A 21839-nucleotide genomic window follows, 5' to 3' on the forward strand; every position below is an offset into this window, starting at 1 on the left:
CCTCTCCTGATGTGAAAAAGATGTGAAAACCTTGTCTGCCGTTGGAATCAAATTTTATACCCTACAAAGACCATTTCCCAGGAACCAACGTGGAGGTAAGAAATTGTGGTTCAAGAAGTCACAAGGCCCTTTCCAGGATTCACAGGGAGAGTTTTCTCTGGAGGCAGAGGGGGAAGTAACCAGTTTGGTAGACACCACCCACGTGGCAGAGGAGGTCCACAACCAAGGATCTTGAGATTCCTTTTCAGACAGATCCTATCAGCACTCTTGAACAGTTGCCCAGCTGTCCCCTGTCTGGAGGCAACCTGGGGTGCTTAGCCTTGCACCTAAATGCCTGGCTAGCCATTACAAATGACAGTTGGATACAAAGGATCACTTCCAGAGGATATTAAGTTCCCTTTTTCAAAAGTCCCTTTCCAAAGAAAAATCTCTCCGATGTTCTGCCCAATCAGAGGGACTGGGCAACAAAGGAAATTACAAAGCTGCTAGAGAAAAGAGTCATCCAGAAGGTCCGACCAGACCAAACAGGATCCGGAATCTACTCAAAGTTCTTTTTACCACCAAAAAAGACATGGGACCTGAGACCAGTACTGATTCTAACCTTCCTAAACAAGTCTGTAAAGAACTCAAAATTCTGGATGGTCACAGTACAATCCATTCTACCTCTCCTTCAAAAAGATGACTGGATGTGCTCAACAGACCTTCAAGATGCATACTGTTGCATCAAAATGGACAGGCACTCAAAAGTTTCTCCGCTTCTGGCTGGAAGTCAGACATTATCAGTTCAGAGCTCTGCCCTTTGGTCTCACCACAACCCCCAGGGCGTTCACCAAATGTATGGCAGCAGTAGCAGCTCACCTAAGACTGCTCAGATTCAGTGTGTTTCCTTACCTAGACAACTGGCTGCTGACTGCATCAACCACGTAGCTACTTCTCCAAGCCAAGTATTATTTGCTTCACCTAGCAAATACACTAGGAATGACAGTAGATCCCAAAAAGTCCCAACTACAACCAGTTCAAGTGATAGATTTTATAGGAGCATGTCTAGACCCACTCAACTGCCTATCCGTCTTACCTTCAAACAGAATTCAGTCTTTGAGATTACATATCAGGTAAGAACTAGCCATCCCTTCACCACCTGCAGAATTAGTTCTCAAAGCAGTAGGTTCAGTGGCTGTCACCACAACATTGATTCCTACAGCCCACCTACACATGAATATTCTTCAGTGGACCCTAGCATTGCGGTGGTTTCTATACAGTTATTCTCTGAATCATCCCATCAGGCTATCTCGAGTCTGCAAAGACTCCCTTTTGTGGTGGATTCAGTCAGATGTTGAAGAAAGACATCTGTTTATTCCTTCTCCACCCATCACCACATTGACCACAGGTGCATCCCAGTTAGGGAGGGGGGGCATTGCTCGGGAAGAGTTGTTCAAGGCACGTGGTCAACACAGGAGCCCAATCTGCATGTAAATGTCCTAGAGATGAGAGTGGTGCAAGCCTTACAGAACATGCTTCCTCTAGGGACAATTGCAATTCAAACAGACAGCATGTCGATAGTTTGGTACATTAACAAACAAGGGGGAACCAGATCATACCCCTTTGTCGAGAAGCAATGAGAGTTTGGCAATGGGTGATCTCCTCCACCCACTTTCTAGGAGCAATGATTATTCTTGGGAAGTACAATATCCTAACAGGCTCAGCAGAACGCTTCTACCCTTCTAATGCCTCACAAATGTGGCAAACTTGATCTTCCTCAAATGGGGTTAACCTTGCTGTGATCTCTTTGCATCCCCTTCCAACAGCAAATGTAGCAGGCTTTGTGCTCTGATCCCTCCTCAGGGGCAGTCACCGAGAGATACTCTAGTCCATGTGTATCTCTCCGGTCTCCTTTACACTTATCCCCCTCTACCTCTCATTCCCAAATTTCTCCAGAAAATGCAGAAGCTGAAGAGCAAAGTGATCATTATTGCACCCTTCTGGCCTCGACAGATTTGGTTCCCCTTTCTTTGGTCTCACCTGATACATCCTTCCTGGACGCTGGATCCAAGTCCAGATCTTCTTTCTCACCCTTCAGGACAAACTCACCATAATTTGACAGGCCTCAAATTGGCCACATGGTTTCTCCAGTTCCAATGATAGCTAGACTTTACAGGCTTTCCACTCCAGTTAAAGAAATTCTAGTATGTTCACCTAGAGCTTCCACCAGAAGGATTTACAAGAGCAAATGGAAAATATTCTCCATTTGGGCTCACCAAAAAAAATTTGGATCCTTTTACCACCCCCATTCCAGCAGTTCTTGACTTCATTGCTTCGATTTTTCAGAATGGAGCTAGCTGTTCCATTATCAAGGTACAGCTGGCAGCCATTTTCAATTACTGCATAGGTGAAAGTTCTTCATCTTTGGCTTCTTCCAAATTGTGTAACGTCTTTCTCATAGGCACCTTCCTGCTTAGACCTTCATTTAAAGAACCCACTCCTTCCTGGGATCTTACTATGGTCTTACAAGCTCTAGTTCACTCTCCCTTCGAACCTTCTGCCAAAGTAGATTTCAAATTTTTATCATGGATACCTTATTCTTAGTGGCTGTAACCTCGGCTGTGAGAATTTCAGGATTATAAGCAGTTTCTTCAAAACCGCTGTATTTGATTGTCCATAAAGACAGAGTCTCCCTACGTATAAATCTAACCTTTTTACCAAAAGTTACCTTTGAAAATAATAATAATCAATCCATCAATCTCCCTGTGTTTTTTCCTAATGTCGAAAACAAGGGCAAATATACCCTTCACCTGTTAGATGTACATAGACAGCTACGTTTTTATTTGGACAGAACCAAGGCCTTCAGAAAATCTGACCAATTATTTGTTTCCTTTTCGAAGGTGAAATTGGTGAAGCCTGTATCTAAAATAACCTTAGCTAGATGGATTACAGTTCGCATTTCTTATGTTTATTCCGCAAAAGGTATCATGACTCCTGGACATGTGAAAGCACATTCTACTAGGTCAGTGTCCACTTCAGCAGATTTTTGGTTTAGAGTATCTATTGATATTTGTGCAGCCGCCTCCTGGTCAAATACTCATACCTTTGTTACACATTACAAGTTTGATATTGTATCCATAAATAGAGCATCCTTTGGCTCGGCAGTGCTCCAGAATAGCCTTCCATGAAGGCCACCCAAGACATATGTAGCTGGGGATTCTGTCCCACAGGTTGAGGAGCAAATGAAAATGACAACATCAAATAAAGAAGTTATGTACTCACTATAACATTCTATCTGTGTTCATTTTCATTCTTCCTCAACCTTTTCCCCCCTCCATCCCCATGTTCTGTCTGGAAAAATTTGCAGAGATGTTTCAGGAACCACTGTTCCTTTTGAGCTCCTGATTTTATCTTTTTTTCTATCTTATGATCATTTTATCTACTTTCATCTATGTGTTATGCATATACAGCTGCAGCAAACTCAATCTGAGATAATCTGAAGGACAGGAGCATTTTGGGTAAGGGAGGAGCCTACAGAGTTGGATCCTAAAGGTGTAGAAGCGGATGAGTTGGATCCGAGGTTTGGATCCGAACCCACAGGTTGAGGAAGAATGAAAATGAACAACACAGATGGAACATTATGGTGAGCACATAACTTCTTTTTAACTGCATTGTCTGTGCCATCAAGTCAGCAAATTACTTATTGATTAATGCTGGAGTCAAAGGCATACTGTACTAGTATAGTAGAATGGCAGCTCCTGTGATTATTATAAGACTGTCCCCTTTACTGACATCAGCACTGTGGCCACTTGGTCTTTAGTGCATGCATTCTATTGGCAAAACAGCCTTGACTGTGGCTTTGTTAGTCAGATGTTTAGTAAAACACAAACTTAGGAATACGTTTTCAAATTTTGTACAGTGCTTTGGTTCCATCCATAATAGAGATTGCTGCTTGGGAACCAACCCATTCAAGGACCCATCAGGGAATGTCCTCATTTATAGGTATAAAAGGCATATGGCTTCATTACAGAAATGAGATCCAGCTGTTATCAACAGTAGAAAGTGTGATCATAAAACTGTGATCTCGCACCAAAACATCAAACACTGAAAATGCACTGTAATACTTTAAAAGCATTGTTAAGGGGGGGGGGGGGCTTTGCCCCCCCCCCCCACTGATGTGGAAATCTTTGCACCCTACATGCCTGCTACTTAGTATATACTAACTCAGAAGTTACTTTATTTGTGACTATGGGGAGGCATCTGAATTACTGCAGTCTTGATCATTTTAAAGTCATTATTTTTAATCACTTACAAATCTTTGTTCACACGTTATAGTGTCCAGCACCCAAGATGCATTGTTACTGTATCATGACTCTCTTTGATAGATCAGAAACATCCTCGTGTCTGTCTCTATGTTTATGTGTCTGTCTTCCACCAGTCTCTGCTTTTGGGATTCCTAGTTAGTTGGGCATATTACTGATTTGCAATGTCTGTATTTTTTTCTGTTTAATGTTAATCCTTGAATTTCATTGTACTTTTTTATATCTCTAGGCCGAGACTGAAATTAGTCACTTGTGATCAGTTGTCTACCCTGGTTAACAAATTCAAATAGGTTAAAAAATGTATGTACACATAAAATTAAAAGTGTAATACGCATTTCCGTATCAGTTGTTAGTAACGTAAGTGTGATATCCTTGTTTTCTGATTTGCTGAAAGGTGCTTGCTGATAGCTGGGGGGAGGGGGGGGCAGCAAACAGGCAGTTTCAGAAACACATGCATGCATCTGATGCATTGTATTGCAACAAGTGTCAGAATGAGCACATGTGCATTCCTGACCATAGGCTATTCCATGTTTTTGCCAGATGGTGGTTGGAGGACAAGGTGAACCCAACAAAGGAAATGTGGAGAAGATTGTCTTGTTACACTAAAATAGCCTTGAATAGGCTCTTCTAGGCCACCATGGAGTTTTGTGAAGTATTGTTCTTTCTGAAGTAATTTCACCAGTAAGTATGGGATTATTCCTCCCATGTCCACCAGCCACTCCTCTGTGCTCTTTTGGAGAGACCAGAAGTTGTTTGATACTGTATTCTTCAGCATGTTCAGTTTTGGGAATATTCTTATGAACAAAGTTCTGATGAATATGAAGCTCCATGTGTTTTCTTGATCTGTGATTCTGGGTGTCTGACTTCCAGAATATGTCTGTGTACAAGGAAAACAACCTGATTAATGTCCTGTTCCCAAACATAGATCACTTTTTTTACAGAGGAGAAAGGTGCAAGTCCCTAAACTGCTTGTTCTGGTTCTGCCATGCCACCTGACTACACTATATCAATGGCAGGCTTTGAAGCCAAGACTTTCAGAGTCTGGAGGACCAGAAGTACCACCTTCAGCTCAAGCATATTGTTGTGGAGCCACTTTACCAATGGTCTTTATTGACCTTAAGTCAGGGCAGACCCAAAGTGGGTTTCTACCCCTTCAGAGATATTTTTGCAGTGAAGGACTGCACTAGAAGATGGGGCAGAAAAGGGAGATTATATCTCCAAGTTGGGGACTGACACCCACATCTTAAGGAATGGAAGCAGTGGGTGTCTCATATGGAGCAGGAGGTCTAAGAAAAATGATAACTTTCTAGGAACCATAGCTGAAAGTGTACTGCAAGGCCAACACACAGAAGGGATGGAGGCAGTGAATAACATCACTGATCTTAGATGTTGAAGGAGCAGCTGGAAATGTACCTGGAGTTGTCTCTGTAGTGCAGCCAGATCTCCTAAGCCCCAGGGCCTTCTCCATAAGGAGAAATACATGGTGTAAGGATCATGCCTAGAACTACTATTGTAAGAAGAATTTCTTTCATCATAATCAGGGAGGACTTTCACCAGTTGATGTTGATGTCAAGTGACTGTTACTAAGGTAAAAATCCAAGCTGGACCTGCCATCGTTTCTGTGGTGGGGGCAACCTGTTACCTGCAGTGGGGAGACGAGAAGGTTGTGTTGTCTTGAAGACTTCTGCTGCTATGATCATCAGCTTAGAAATGACTGTGGGGAATAGCAGTAGAGACTGGACATCAACAACTTGCACTGCAAGTGTTGCTTGTGCATATCACAGTTTAAGGATCTCCTGTGCTTCTCCTGTATGCTAGCTAGCTTGCCAAAAAAAACTATTCATCATTTTGTTTAACACCATCCAAAACCCTGTGAAGCAGTGGCATCAGGACGTAAAGGATGACTTTGCAAAACTTCGCATAACCAATGTGAAGTTTGAAGCTGCTCATATCAAAAATAGGTTAGGACTCCTCTCTGCCCTCCTCCTGATGTTTTGGGAACTAGGAGCAAATAGCAATACATGCTGCTTCCCTTTTCCCTTGGAGAGCAGTCTCTACTGTTTCCTTTGCCAGGAGTGTGCTAGCATCTCATTAAGTGCTGACATGTTTGCCAGAGTGATAGGAACCAAGGTAGGCATGAACAACTCCAGAACATAGCTTCTTTATGTCATCCAGAATGTCCCAAATAATGGCTGTCCCGTATGGGTCAGTCCAGGAGAACCATGTTCCCATTAGTGTGGCTAGAAAGACAGTCAGAAGTTGTCCAGGGGAATTCCAGACCTGCTTTTTTACATGATTCGGGGGTGTTTGCCTGCAAATAGATGGAATGAAAGGAGTGGGAACACACTAGCCATTGCTTCCAATATTGACTGTGAGGGATTTCACCCTGGTTAGCACTTAGCCAGCCGAGGATGAGGAACAGGACAAAGATTTTGTTCCTCTCACTAGATGCTGATATTCCCACTCCTGGAGCTGAAGTTTAGGCCAAGTGAACTCTGAAGAGGAAGCTTGTGTGGGATTAAACTTGGACTTCAGGTCCCCTTCTGCTTTTTTATTTTATTTTCATTTAATTATTTTTTTTTTGTTTAACTTGGTTATTTGTTAACTAGGATAACTGGACTAATCCTTGTCCCCTCTTCAGCAACAACATGGTTGCACAAAGGAAAGGATAAATACAGAGTTAATCAGCCATCATGGTTTTGTGGTGAGAAGAAACTAGAGTACGTGGAGGAAGCCCATGCAGACAAGAGGAGAACTTGCAAACTCCACACTGACAGTGACAAGAAGTCAGAATTGAACCCCAGATCCTAGAGCAGTGTGACACACCATTACTCCATGATCTAGGTTCTGCTATTTGCCTTTCTGCCAGCCTGTCCTTGTGCTTTGCCCGTTCCATTCCTTCTTTTCTCAAACAAGACATGAATTAATCTAGTGACATTTGCAATAGCTGTTGATGTCACTGGGTCCCAGGCAAAAAAAGAACAGGTGCATGCCATGGTTTTTGATTTGCTAACCACAGTTACACTTGAACTTTTTGCATTTCTATCATCGAACATAGGAAGTTTCCAATGATGCCTATTAACAGGATACTCAAACACTGTTAGGATTTGGAACTGTGGTTTGTTGGAGCTTGAGTAACCTGTTAGCACAGGGTTGCTGTGCGCATGCCAAAGAGGTATTGAGTGCTTCCATCTTTGGAGAAAATATTTTTGAGTGCTTAACAATAGGACACTAGAAGGAAATTTGCAAGTACTCCATGCATGCATATGACCCCCCTCCCTCCAAAGTTAGTTCTGTGAATCCCAACACCAATAACATATAACAATAAGGTAAACAAACCAAACCTATTAGTGCTTACAACTGTTTAATATGCACAGCAGCATGCTAAATCTCTTATTTCCAGAGTTCTTGATATCCAGTGTGCTTCTTGTGGAGTTGTTTTACTTCCAGTTTATGTACATATTCTGTCAGTTTTGTATATTTTTTTTTTTGTTCCTTCAATCTAATTTTATAGGCCCAGCTTCCCAGTGCCTCACATCCATCCTGGGTCTACCAGCTAATTTCCTATCCCCAAGACTTACTGCACTATTGCTGGGGCCTGTCATAGATCCTAAGGGTGTTCAGGGGGGTGGCCATCTTTGCATCTGTCCATGGAATATTTCTTTTATATGCCCCCCCCCCCCACACACACACACACATAAACTACCTCCTTGGATCATACTTCACTTTATGGAGTGTCATCCACAAACTCCCTCCGACCCAGGATGGGCATGCCTATCCCTTCCTGCCAGTCTGTCAGTTGCCCGAGTCAGTAATTGAGCCCAGGTCACCTGAACCATAGTCAGGGTTTTCTACGTCTGCATCATCGGAGTAGCACAATCTTACTTTTGTTTAGTTCTTTTAATTTTCATCTTCTTGCAATTTTTCAAGTTTACTTAGGTGCATCATTGTGAATAAGAGCTGCTCATGGCCCCAGGAAATGGAACACTTAATAAGTAAAACTTCTTGTTGCAGCATGGACAAAGAGGGCAAAGGCAGATAATTCCAAGCAAGAGCTTAAGTTAAAGTACTGAAAATAACATGTCTTCACACCAATCCTGAGCTTACTTGAGTCTGTCTTTAAAAAAGTGCCAAAGAGGGGAGAGAGTTTGATTTAATTGTTTTAATTAAGTTTATGGGATAAATTAACAACTCTTTCCCTTTTACCACCATATCAGTCTGATGCTTCTTTCTATCTTTTAAGGATTACCATGACTGTGCATGTATTGTTTGATGCGCCTAAGAGTTCTAGATCCATAAAACTGATTTTTTGTTTGCAGTCTGTTAATTTAGCTGGCTGTCTAGCTGTGGTTATTGAGACATACCGTATTGTTGCTGAGAGGTTCGTATAGGATATGCATCATCTTTTTTTTCCTTGCTTACAAGCTCCAGTGCTGCATCTTCCCAAAATACTATTGTATGCAATTGAAATATGAATATTATTACTTAAATAAGTAATACAAAGTAAATCCATAAAAAGGTGTTTCATAAATTTACTTTGTCTCAGACTGACGCTACATGTTAAACTGTAGTGCTCATTCTCAGGTTTAAATTTATATTTATATGTTTATCAAACCATTTAGGTAAATTACTGGTTTATGATTTAATTTATCTGTGTAGTAATGTCTATGTATTTCACAGCTGTAATGTACCTCATCTACACAAATCATTAAATATCTTGTACCATGATTGGCTCCTGAGTGACTTTACCTTGCTTTCCACATTTGTTGCCATATATTTTCTGTAATTCCTGGGTAGGATCAGTTTTGCAAGAACATTGCTCATACATTTCTCTCTCTCTCTCTCTCTCTCTTTTTGCAGGTATGGGAAGGTTATAATGTAGTTAAAACTTCACGACTTATGGTTGGAGCTACTGATCCAGCAGAGGCCCTTCCAGGTACTATTCGTGGTGACTTTGGCATGCATATAAGCAGGTATGGTCCAGTCAGTGCATTTTCCAGAAGCAATTGTGTTAGTATCATTACATGTGATATTTCATGGTCTGTGTTTTTTTGCATTTATCCGCCTTAGAATATTGGCTGCCAGAAAACTTAAAACAGTAGCATTTCAATGGGAGTCACACTTCTTGCTACAGTAGTTAGAATATTAGGGGTCCAGAGTTGATTCATAAGCTGAATCAAGGATCTATAAAGATTTGATCAAGTAGCAGTGCACTTCTTTTATTATTATCTATTTATTTATTTTACTTGCATTTGTTTTCAGGGGCAGAGCACTGATCTCCATGGACCATTTAAAGAGTCAGTCCAGGAATGGTGTCTGGTTAAGAGACTTACTCAGAATCACACAGCTAGGCAGTGGAGGCTGAGGGAATCAAGCCTTGCACCACTGGACCACAGGAACATACTCGTTAACAGCTCATTAATCCTGTATGCCTTCTGTCAGCTTTTGGGGAGCATACCACATGTTCTGTGACACACTGTTCTACATGTGCCATCTGGTGATACTGACTGGTGCATGCTGACACAGTATTCAGCATGTGCCATCTGGTGATAGTGACTGGTGCATGCTGACACAGTATTCAGCATGTGCCATTTGGTGATAGTGACTGGTGTATGCTGACACAGTATTCAGCATGTGCCATCTGGTGATAGTGACTGGTGTATGCTGACACAGTATTCAGCATGTGCCATCTGGTGATAGTGACTGGTGCATGCTGACGTAGTATTCAGCATGTGCCATCTGGTGTTACTGACTGGTGTATGCTGACACAGTATTCAACATGTGCCATCTGGTGATAGTGACTGGTGCATGCTGACACAGTATTCAGCATGTGCCATCTGGTGATAGTGACTGGTGCATGCTGACGTAGTATTCAGCATGTGCCATCTGGTGATACTGACTGGTGCATGCTGACACAGTATTCAGCATGTGCCATCTGGTGATAGTGACTGGTGCATGCTGACACAGTATTCAGCATGTGCCATCTGGTGATAGTGACTGGTGCATGCTGACACAGTATTCAGCATGTGCCATCTGGTGATACTGACTGGTGCATGCTGACACAGTATTCAGCATGTGCCATCTGGTGATAGTGACTGGTGCATGCTGACACAGTATTCAGCATGTGCCATCTGGTGATAGTGACTGGTGCATGCTGACAGTATTCAGCATGTGCCATCTGGTGATAGTGACTGGTGCATGCTGACACAGTATTCAGCATGTGCCATCTGGTGATACTGACTGGTGCATGCTGACACAGTATTCAGCATGTGCCATCTGGTGATACTGACTGGTGCATGCTGACACAGTATTCAGCATGTGCCATCTGGTGATACTGACTGGTGTATGCTGACACAGTATTCAGCATGTGCCATCTGGTGATACTGACTGGTGCATGCTGACACAGTATTCAGCATGTGCCATCTGGTGATAGTGACTGGTGCATGCTGACACAGTATTCAGCATGTGCCATCTGGTGATACTGACTGGTGCATGCTGACACAGTATTCAGCATGTGCCATTTGGTGATAGTGACTGGTGCATGCTGACACAGTATTCAGCATGTGCCATCTGGTGATAGTGACTGGTGCATGCTGACACAGTATTCAGCATGTGCCATCTGGTGATACTGACTGGTGTATGCTGACACAGTATTCAGCATGTGCCATCTGGTGATACTGACTGGTGCATGCTGACACAGTATTCAGTATGTGCCATTCGGTATCATCAGTTGTCAGGCACATGATGAGTAAAGCAGTTAATACTACTGCACTCTGGCTCTCAGAGGCAGGTACTTGTCTGAACTATGTGCATCATATCTCTGAAGGGTCTCAAAAGGTAAGTCAGTGGGAGGTAAGATCCTGTTCCAGACACAGCTGTATTTTTCCTGAAAGGCAGACAAGGATTATAGGTCCCATATCCCTGTCCCCTAGTATATGCCAACAGGTAGCTCCCTTGCAGTCCACCTCTTTTACTTGGGCATGGACAAAAGTACCAGTTCAGAAATTTTCTGCTCATTCAAGACTGTTGCTCATCTGAAACTCTGCTAACCCAAAGCCAGCAATTCAGAAAGAGAGCTCCAGAAGAAGCTTCCAGAAATAATTAATGATGGATTTCAGAGAAGTGGACTGAGACACATATTTAGTGAGCTGTTGGCTTACGTAATCAGATATTGCATTGACTATTAGGCTGGAGTTATAGTCAGCTGTGAAGCTTAATATGGAGCTGGGTAATTGTATGCATTAGTTACAAAAGCAAGTATGTAGTATCTAATGGTCAGTGTAGTTACCCCTAGTAACTAAAATAAATAACTGTATACAGTTGATTTTGTGTACTTTGAGTAGATAAACTAAATGGCATATCCAAAATCTTTGTACAACACAGAGCTGTCAGTGCAGTTCATAGCTGTTTGTTTTTCAGCTTGTGCCTCTCAGCCCACTTTCTTATTGAGTTTTGATCAAGCTTTTTTCTGTATTGCATAGCACTGCTACACCTTGTGGCTAAGCTCAGGGATTTTTGTATCAAACACAGCATCTCTGCTGAAATAAGTACCTGTTTGGGAATGGGTGTACTTACCATCCCCACGTAATACGCATTCATGTAGATATTACATCATATAATGGAAGGGCACCTTCAGTATAATGGGTTATGTTTTTACCACTTCTGAAGTTCTGCCCTACTGCATTGTCTCTCTCTCTCTCTCTCTCTCTCTCTCTCTGTTTGTGTGTGTGTGTGTCTGTGTGTGTGTGTGTGTGTGTGTGTGTGTGTGTGTGGTAACATGGTGCCCCCCCCAAAAAAAAAAGTAATGTGTTTTTTTATCTGTTGTAATTCAGGGGATCACAAATAAGTAGATAAGCAATGTTTTTGTACTGGATAGTTAACATGGTCTTGTGAATTGATGTTATATAAAAATCAGCAAATGAGGAAGTTACTTCCTCACTGAAGGATGACCCTAGAAGTGTGGAGTGATATCCCAGTTGGTAGTATCTGTGGATATACCCTCTTTTTTCTGTTAAGCTAAAGGTTGAACCTGGGAGAGGCCTGTAGCATTGGACTTTCCTACTGGCTCAGTGGCCTGATGAGAAGCAACTGAAGTACTGTTTATTTCTATTTTTAAGCTGCAAAGCTAAGTGGATCAAAACTTTGGTTTATGGATTACTAAGTAAACCTAGTTTTTCACATATGTTGTGCCTCCAATGTCTCCTTGGACTTCCACTGGTGGTGTATGCAGATGCAATTTGGTTGGAGACTTGCCAAACTGCAGAGATGTTCTTCCTTATCACTGTTGTAGTATTATTTACATAATAGGATATCCTAGTGAGAGTACCTGTACGTCCTGCCAGCATACCAAAGCCTTAGGCCCTTCCAGGTGCCATATCTCAGACATATGTCCTATGTCCAGGATGTCAGGTACATAAGTGACGTACAACTTCATGCTTCTTAAGACAAAAGTGGTGAACTTCATGACACCCATGCAGATGGACAATACAGTTACAACTGCTGAATCCTAAACAAATGCACTCTATGAGCGCTTACACGAGTGCATGGATCGTACTATCCCAAACAGAACCAAGACGCTATCCTCCAAAAAAAGGAAGCCAATCTGGTGGTCCCCTGCCATAAACAAACTGTACAACAGAAGGAAGAAACTGTTGCAAAAGAGAGTAAAATCCCATGAGTGGAGGAGCTACCTGGTCAGCCTCAGTAAGAAGCTGAGATCCCTTATAAGATCCTCCAAAGATAGCTATGAAAACAAAATCACCACTAAATTCAAGGACAACCACAAAGCATTCTATAGCTATGTCAAGAATCTAGATGGTAACACCCAGATCTGCTCTGAGTTACAGCACAACGGCATGAAAATGACAGAACCAAGTGATATTGCCAACATCCTGGCAGATCGGTTCAGTGCTAACTTTACCCCCCTCTCACCCCCTAAAAGGCTCTTATCTATGCAGGAAGAATGCAGAGTCCCTGTAATCACAACTACGCAGGTAAAAGCTGCACTCTCTAAAGCCAAAAACACAGCATCCATGGGACCGGACAACATCCCAGGCTGCGTTTTACATGAACTTCAGAACAAACTGGCTCCCCACTTAAGCACCATGTTCAATAATAGCCTCGCATCAGGCTTTATGCCCACTGAGTGGCACACAGCAACAGTTATCCCACTCCGCAAAGGGGGAGCCACCACTGATCCGGGAACTATCGACCTATTAGCCTGACGAGCCTGGTCTGCAAGGCCATGGAATGTATCATCATGGAACTCATAAACAGTGACAATGGTAACCTCCAAACTCTGGATCCCATCTAGTTTGGGTTTGTGAAAGGCAGATCATGCCTCCTGAACCTGATCGACTTCTTTGAGGCAGTCACCAAAGCCGTGGATGAGGGTAAGGTGGTTCACACAGCCTATCTTGACCTCGCCAAGGCTTTCGACATCATCCCCTATTCTGGAATTATAGCTAAACTCACTAAACTAGGTATAAATCCATATGTCACAAGATTGGTTGCCAACTGGCACACTGACAGAATCCACACTGTAAAAGTTACAGATTCCAAATCTGACCTCAAGGCAGTGACAAGTGGAGTGTCACAGGGTTCCGTTCTGGGACCTCTCCTGATTGGTATCTACTTCTGTGAATTACAGGCTAACACAGAAGGCCTCTGGCTGATGAAGTTCGCAGATGACTGCAAACTAGGAGCCATAGTCAAGTCCCCAAATGATGTGGACATCCTACAGAAGGGCCTCACTGAGACAGATGGCCTGGTGTCAGAGCCATGGCCTCAAGCTCAATGCCAAAAAGTGCAGTGTCACCCCCTTTGGTAAAATCTCTGTACCCATGAACTACCACATAGGCAGCAGTCTACTTAACACCGAATGCGTGATAAGAGACCTTGGGACCCAGGTGGACCGTAGTCTCTCCTTTGATAGTCACATCGCCACAGTAGTCAGGAAGTCCTTCTATGTGGTGCACCTCATCATAAAAAGGTTCTCTTCCCGGAAAAAAGAGGTCATTGTTCCCCTCTACTCATCACTCATTAGACCCATTATAGAGTACAATGCACCCTTTTGGAATGTACCTCACAAGACATCTGCAGCAGCTGGAAAGGCCACAGAAGTACCTCACAAAGAGGATTACTGGCCTCAAACAAATGCCCTACACTGACCGCTTCAAAAAACTCCAGCTTTACTCCGTAGCATATCGCCTACTCTGAGGTGATCTCTGCCTAACATATAAAACTATGTCAAACCCAGAGCTGTTGGACATGTTACACCTAAAGAAATCCCAATCCCTCCAAGCTACACGCTCTAGGGACCTAAACCTTGTCACCACAATAAACAGGAAATGCTGGAAGGATAGATTCCTGTCCCAGAGACTTCCTATACTCTGGAACAATCTACCCATCTATGTCAAACAAAATTCTTCATTAGCACTCTTCAAGAAAAATCTTGATGAGTGGATGGGAAATAGGAAATACACCCCAGGGATCACTTCTGTGTCTCTGCTGGACAGTGGCACAGGAAAATAACTTTCTTGGGTGGCGTAAGCTATGGAACCTTGCTAGCTAGGCTTACATAGGCCCTTGAGCCGATAGCCTAGTTACCTACCCATGAATCTATGAACAAGCACCTAATCCTCAGAAATTTTACTTTTTGGATTCAGTCTATCAAGTCATTCAGTGAATTGTTCTATTTACCTAGCCTCTGGTAGATTAGTACCCTGCTGGGGACTTTTCCTTCTTTCTTTTCGATGGTTCATAGGCAAGTACTAGGCTAGCTACCTTTGTGGGCCATTTTAAGCTTAGCCAGTTTTCCTCAAAGCTGAGAATCAAATCCTTTATCTTGTGTCTGTGAGGTAAACACCTTAACCATTATGCTGCCCCCACAATCTTTAACCAGACTGTATTACATGTCATGCAGAAAGGGGAAATGTGAGTGTGAGAGGCAGATTCCACTTAAAGATAGACACAACAGATGCCTTTTCTGCCTAAGTGTAGACCACAATCTTACTCCGTGTACTATTTGTCAGGATTTTGTACCCAAGACCCTTTGCAGCAATTTCTATTCCCTTTCTTTTTACCTGGAGAACTAGCATTAGATAGTACATGCTGGGGAAAGATGTCTGAATCCACCCACCCAGATGTTCAGCCACCTCTTAAGAAGTCGAAATAGATTTGTTTAGAGATTTCTGCCGTCCAGCCTCTACCGGATGTCTTTGTCAAGTCAGATGATGAACTTGAGGACTATCCATTTAGAGGCAGACTAGAGGCTGGTTTCTAGCACATCTGCCGAGGTTGAGCATTCTGCTACAGACAAGGAGGAGGAGCTATGACTGATTATTTCAGAACGGCCTATGGAGATTCCCACATACTTGCTAGGGAAGAGGTTCCTTAACTGAAGTTAGGAAGCTCTTTGAATTACCTAAGTTTGTTAGTGCTGAGGTGCCTTTGAAGAAAAAAACAGAAATCCAAGCATGTTGTTCCCTCTAGACAGCCTAAGGAGTCTCACTTTTCTGGTGAAGGTGTAAAGTTAGATTCTGGGTATGAGTCTGTAGCATACTCTTCTCAGATCCTTTCTTCTTTTGCTCTCTAGGGTCAGAGAATGCAAATACTCTTTGTCTAAATTCCCTTATTGAGCAGCTTTCTTTTGGTAAAGCCATTGTAAAAATGATGGAGCACTTTCAGTGGGAGCGTTCCCAAATTTCTGAAGTCCAAAAGAGGCATTATGCCCTTTTACAAATGGATTCTCCCATGTCTTCTGCAGTCCCTTCTGTGTTAGAAGCCCTTCTGGATACATTTACTGCTGCTTTCCAGACTTCTGAATCCTAACTTCCTGCAACTAAGAAACCTGATAGATTTTACAAGGTGCTTGAGATCCAAAGGTTTTTTATCTAAGAAATGTATGGGAAAAAGTATATACCTGGTCATATACATGGGAATCGGAATATGTGTTCAAGAATAATTCACTTTGTGATTCCTTTGTCTTTTATACAAGATATCTGGACGACATCTTCATCTTTATTAATGGAGATGAGCGGGATAGTGAATATGTGCTGGAATATTTCAACAGCACTGCACACTTTTTATAATTCACTTCTACATTTAACACTGATACTATAGCGTACCTGGACATTTGCCTAGTGAAAAATTACGCTATTAACAGTTATGTAGCAAGGATATTTAGGAAAAACACGTATTCCAATACATTCCTTCATTTCTGCAGTAGCCACCCTTTCCACCAAAAGAGGTCAGTTAGTGAGGGCCTCTAGAATGACCAGCTTAGATGAAGATTTTTCTCACGAATGCTCCATTCCAAAAAGTTTGTTCCTGCACCATGGATACCCTGAATCCCTCTTAGATGCCCTTATTCAGGAGGTCACAACTAAGAGAGTGGATAGGGTCTACATTCCTCTTCTTAGTGTCAAACCCTCATTGCCACCTATTAGTACGCACAATGCAGAGGACGAATGTTTAGACACTACTAATAGAGTACTGACTAGTGAGGAGAAGAATGTCACATCGACGTTCATCACTACATTCAGTTCACATAGTTACTCATGTTTGGCTATCTTACAGAAAAACTGGGACCTGTTTCAGATGTATCCTAACATTTACTCTAAAGTAGGTGAGTCTCCTAGAGTGACATTTAGAAGAGGGAAGAACCTTAAAACCCTCTTAGAACAGCAACACACTTCAGTAGTACGGTGTACTGGGATGAATAAATGCCAAAACTGCAGTTATTGCAAACTTGTAGAAGTCACCAATTCTTTCAAGGTTAATGGTACAACTTACAAACTGAAAGGCAGATTTAATTGTAACTCTACTTTTGTAGTTTACCTTGCTGGGTGTACATTCTGTCCTGCTTTCTATATAGAAAAGACGGAGCGGAGGCTTCGTGACAGAATTTATGAACACCAATATGCTATGAATAAATGCAAACTGGAGAATGCGCTAGCTAAGCACATTGTTTCCAACAAAGATCATGTCTTTAAATTTATCATCATTGATCAAGCCAAATGTGACACTAGGGGTGGTCCTAGACCTCTTAAACTTGAGGAACTTGAATTGGCTTGGCAAGTGAGGCTGAATGCCTATAATTTCCCTGGGCTAAATGACTCATGTTCAATCAGCAGCATTCTAAAATTAAAGAGTTTGCAGAGATGAGTCACAACTTGTTAAAACGATATTATAAGTGATGTATAATGCTTGCTACTGCAATTATGTCAACGTGGTTTATAATGTATAATGTTTGCAACTGGAATTGTGTCACTATGGTTTGTTTTCATTAATATAACTGTAAGATTGTCTATTTCATACGTGATAATTTAATAAAGATGTTTCTTGTTTAGAAAACATCTGCAGTTTAATTATTCCATATGAGATATGAAAACATTGTGAGTTACGACAGTGAATTAATATTAGGGACATTTTAGCCAGATTATAGGTAAATTAGTATAATGCAAACAGGAATTGCAATGTGAAGGGAGAGAAAAGCAGGCTTATGGTATATTTTGAGAGAGTGCCAGGGGAGAGAAATTTATAGAAGTAAGGAAGTGAGTGAAGAAGTGAAGCGATATGGATCAGTGAGGTTTTATGAAGGCGAGAAAATCATTTCACAACATTAACAGAGCAGTAATGATCCAGAAGGAAATAGAATGTAAGAAATGTTGCTGTTTTGGGTAGGTCTTGATGTGGAGAAAGCAGTCAACTGAATAAGTTGCGATTTTGAGTGGCCAATGGAAACATTTGTCTTCTCTTATACAATAATAAGGTTAATTAGGAGAATACATGAAGGATCGGATGCAAGAATTAAAGTGGGAGAGTTCCTCTCTAAGTTGTGTCTGAAGAGAAGAACCAGGCAGTGGTGTCCTCCTCCCCTTTGCTGTTTGCTTAATATTTAGAGTCATTGGCAAAGAAAATAAGAGACTCAGAAATTCAAGTATATAATTGGTATGGTAATCATGAAAAATTGGCTGTATTTGCAGTTGATATTATGTTGTATCTGAGAAATCCAGACATCTCATGGTTGTGGAATATTTCGAGACATTTTCAAGTCTGTTTAGGATATAAAATTAATGAAGATAAAAAAATGTTATAGCTGTAAATTATATACCTATACCTGAATTAGTTCAGCAGTACCCATATTTATGGGGACACAATAAGGTAACGTATTAAGGAGTATGGAGAAAAAGACTTCTGTTATGGCAGCTAAGGATATGTGAGAAGAGACTAAACAAAAGATAATATAAAAACTGAGGAACTGGAAGTTCTTGTTTTTGGATATACTAGTAAGGTACATATACGTGTCAGGCATATATTTTATCAACCAGAGGAGAAGTTGTGGACAATAATTAATAAACAATTGAAGGAATTTATTTTGGAGGGGAAGAGAGCAAGACTTAAGTGGGAAAGGTTGATCCTTCCAGTAGAACAACGTGGTTTAGGATTACCTGATATGAAGGGGTATTTTAGAGCTACACAGTTAAGGCTCATATTCATAACACAAACTTATAGTTCAAAGTGGAATGGGATGATGATGATGATGATGATGATGAAGCTGGAGGAAGTTCAAGAAATAGAGAAAGAGTAGAATTTTGGATGTAGGTCCTTAAGGAGGGTAGGAACAACCTTACAGAATATTATATTCATAAAGTAGCAGAAAGTATTCTAAAAACTAAAGCCAACATAAGAATGGAGAAAGGAGATTTGCTAATGGGAATGGCTGCAAGTAGGGATACAGAGAATAGGCAAGAAGGGGCTGGAATTTACTGGAGAAAACTGACAAGGGAATCAAGGTATTGGCAGCAAATAACTAGAGAGGATACCTAGAGAGGGAAAGGGATGGGGCCAAGACGCTATTTGGACTGCAAGCTGGAGACTGCCTTCCCTACCAGGGATTGATATCAGAGTATAGTCAAAGAGACAGAGGAATCCTAAGTGAAATACATGCTCTGGCAGAGTTTTTAGTTGAATCTAGAACAGCAGTTGCTGTTAAAAAGAGATAATTGTTAGGGCATATAAGATATTGCATGATAACCATATGACTTCGAGGAGATAAGAAAAGTTTGGGAAGAGATGTTGGATAAGCAGTTTACACTAGAACAAAGGAAGGGATGTATGTATGGCTCCTAAGTATGTAAAAAAGTCCAGAAAGTTTAGGATGTTTGCTTGGAAGTGTTTGCATAGGTATTTTTATACCCCAAGCAGAAGAATTTTTCTTCAGGTAGATGGCAAGTGTTGGAGGTGGAAGCATATATTTTGGGAGTGTATGAGTTAGCAGATCTTAAATATTCCCTACAACGTACACTATCTGAAATATTATGTGAGTAAGTGGCTGAGCTGGCACACAACATCTGAATTTCCTAGACAGAGTAAGGCCACCTTAAGAAAATGGTAATTAAAGTCTAAACCAGCTGTATTTAAACTGTTGAATATTGTAGCAAACATAAAAGAACTGGGAATGGGATCTTTAGAAAAGGAAAGGTTTGAATTATATAGAAATGAATGGATATTATGTGATGTATAATGTATGGAACTGGAAACATGTTAATATGTTTTTTTATATTGATATTTAAAAATATATATATTACTGTCATGTGGTACATAAACAAGGGAGCACCATGTCATACCTTCTTTGTAGACTAGCTCTTCTTGTTTGGGACTTTGCTATCTATCATCATCTGCTCCTTCAGGTTATTTACATTCCCAAAGAGCACAGTCTTGTGGAAGACAACCTGAGCAGGTCCAGGATAGATCCTGAAGAATTAATACGTCACAGGACAGGAAGTCTTACTGGACATTATCCATTAGTGGGGTACTCCTCAAGCAGGTATGTTTGCCTCCCCTGTGAACCACCAACTTTCCAGATTCTCTTCCAGGGCGCTAAGTCCTCTGGCTTTGACATTAGGCACCATGTCTTTTTCTTGGAGAGGAATGTTTCTATATGCTTATCCCCCAGTTCCTCTGTTGCTCAAAGTCTTATATGAGATCGTGCGGGACAGACCCAAAATCTTGGTGGCGCCTGTTTGTCGCAGGCATCACTGTTTTCACCATCTGTTTCATCTGGGCAAGAGCAATCAACACAACTTGCCTCTTGGGATGGATCTTCTCACACAAGACAAGGGCTCTGTCATTCACCCTCATCTACTTCGTCTTCATTTGACTCTGTGTGGGTGACAGGGTTGGGACCCCTTTTTGATACCATTTTTCTGAGGACTTGCTTCAAGTTTTGCAGGAGGCCAGAAAACCCACTACTAGAAAATTGTGTACTGCTAAATGGAAAAGATTTTCTAATTGGTGTCAGAGGCATGAGCAGGATTCTTTTTAGTGGGTATTCCTACTGTTCTTTGTCTGTGTGAATTGTTCAACTATGGTCTGGCATATTCATCTGTTAAAGCTGATTTGTCAGACATTTCTGCTTGTCTGTCCTTTCCTCTAAGTTTGAAGTCAAACAACTTTTAAAAGGCATGTCTCATATTAGCCCCCCTAGAAAAAAAACATTCTGTCTTCTTGGGACGTTAACTGTGTTCTGGAAAGGTTGACCTGGCCTCCTCTTGGGACATTAACTGTATTTTGGAAAAGTTGACTTGGCCTCCTTTGAACCTGCAGCTTCTTATACTTCACAGTTCTGTACTTAGAAGACTCTTTTTGTCAGTGGCTCTTAGTTTTGCCAAGAGAGTCTCTGAACCCCAGACCCCCCTTTTTTTTGGTTTTCCACAGAGTGTTTCTCTTTGCATCAGTCCATCATTTATGCCCAGGATGTTCATGGACTTGACCTTAAATCAGTCCATTTACCTTTTTTCGCTTCACCTCAGAATTCTGTTGAGAGGATTTTATATACTTTAGATTTGCATAGGCAGCTGAGATGTATAGATAACTCTAAATATGTCAGTAAATCTGAGCAACTTTTTGTTTCTTTTCATTCCAAGAAATTGTGTTTGGCTGTTTCTAAACAAACCATCTCCTCTTGGATTTCTTCTTCAGTTTGTCCTCGTTCTGCCTTTCTGATGCTTTTTTTTTCAAAAGTATGGATGCATGATCCACTTTGGAAGCTGATACTTGGTTTCCTGTATATACTTTTACTAAACACTGCAAGTTAGATGAAGTGTATTGGGCCAGAACTGGATTTGCCAGGACCATCTTTCATGTTTTTTGGAGGGCCCTTTGGTTGCTTCCGCCTCACATCATGTACAGTAGCTTTTGTACTCCCTCTTTAGTAAGGAATACTGCAATAGTGATAAGGAAGGACATAGTACGGTTGTATAAGAATGTATCATAACAGCAGATGTCCTACTTTTTGCTGTTGCAATATTCTATCTCTCCCTCCTTCTCCCTTCTTGGGTTCTGTTTCCATACCCTCTGCCAAGGGGTCCTTCTTCCTCCCAGTTCTGGATGCACATTCTTCTTTTCTGTTCCTCTTAAGTTGCCTGGTTCTGCTGAGGTAGTTCAGTTCTGAAGATTAGGCACTTGTATGTCGCTTATGTACCTTATGTTCTGGATGTGGACATTTGTCTGACGTGCAGCACCTGGAAGGAC

The 21839-nt window shown here is 41.5% G+C and overlaps 2 protein-coding genes across 3 annotated transcripts in view; both read left to right on the plus strand.

Moving 5' to 3' along the window:
- DECR2 (2,4-dienoyl-CoA reductase 2) overlaps positions 1–21839 on the plus strand; it is a 2028638-nt gene that overhangs the window by 987526 nt on the left and 1019273 nt on the right. The gene's annotated exons all lie outside the window — the stretch shown is intronic.
- LOC122816790 (nucleoside diphosphate kinase A-like) overlaps positions 1–21839 on the plus strand; it is a gene marked incomplete at its 5' end in the record, with an annotated part of 367943 nt that overhangs the window by 115783 nt on the left and 230321 nt on the right. Inside the window, 1 exon segment of the mRNA XM_044089815.1 lies at positions 9162–9274. Within this exon segment, the coding sequence (XP_043945750.1) occupies positions 9162–9274 (113 nt within the window).

This window comes from Protopterus annectens, chromosome 12.part0, assembly GCF_019279795.1.
Source record: "Protopterus annectens isolate FY-2018-M chromosome 12.part0, PAN1.0, whole genome shotgun sequence".
NCBI lineage: Eukaryota > Metazoa > Chordata > Ceratodontiformes > Protopteridae > Protopterus > Protopterus annectens.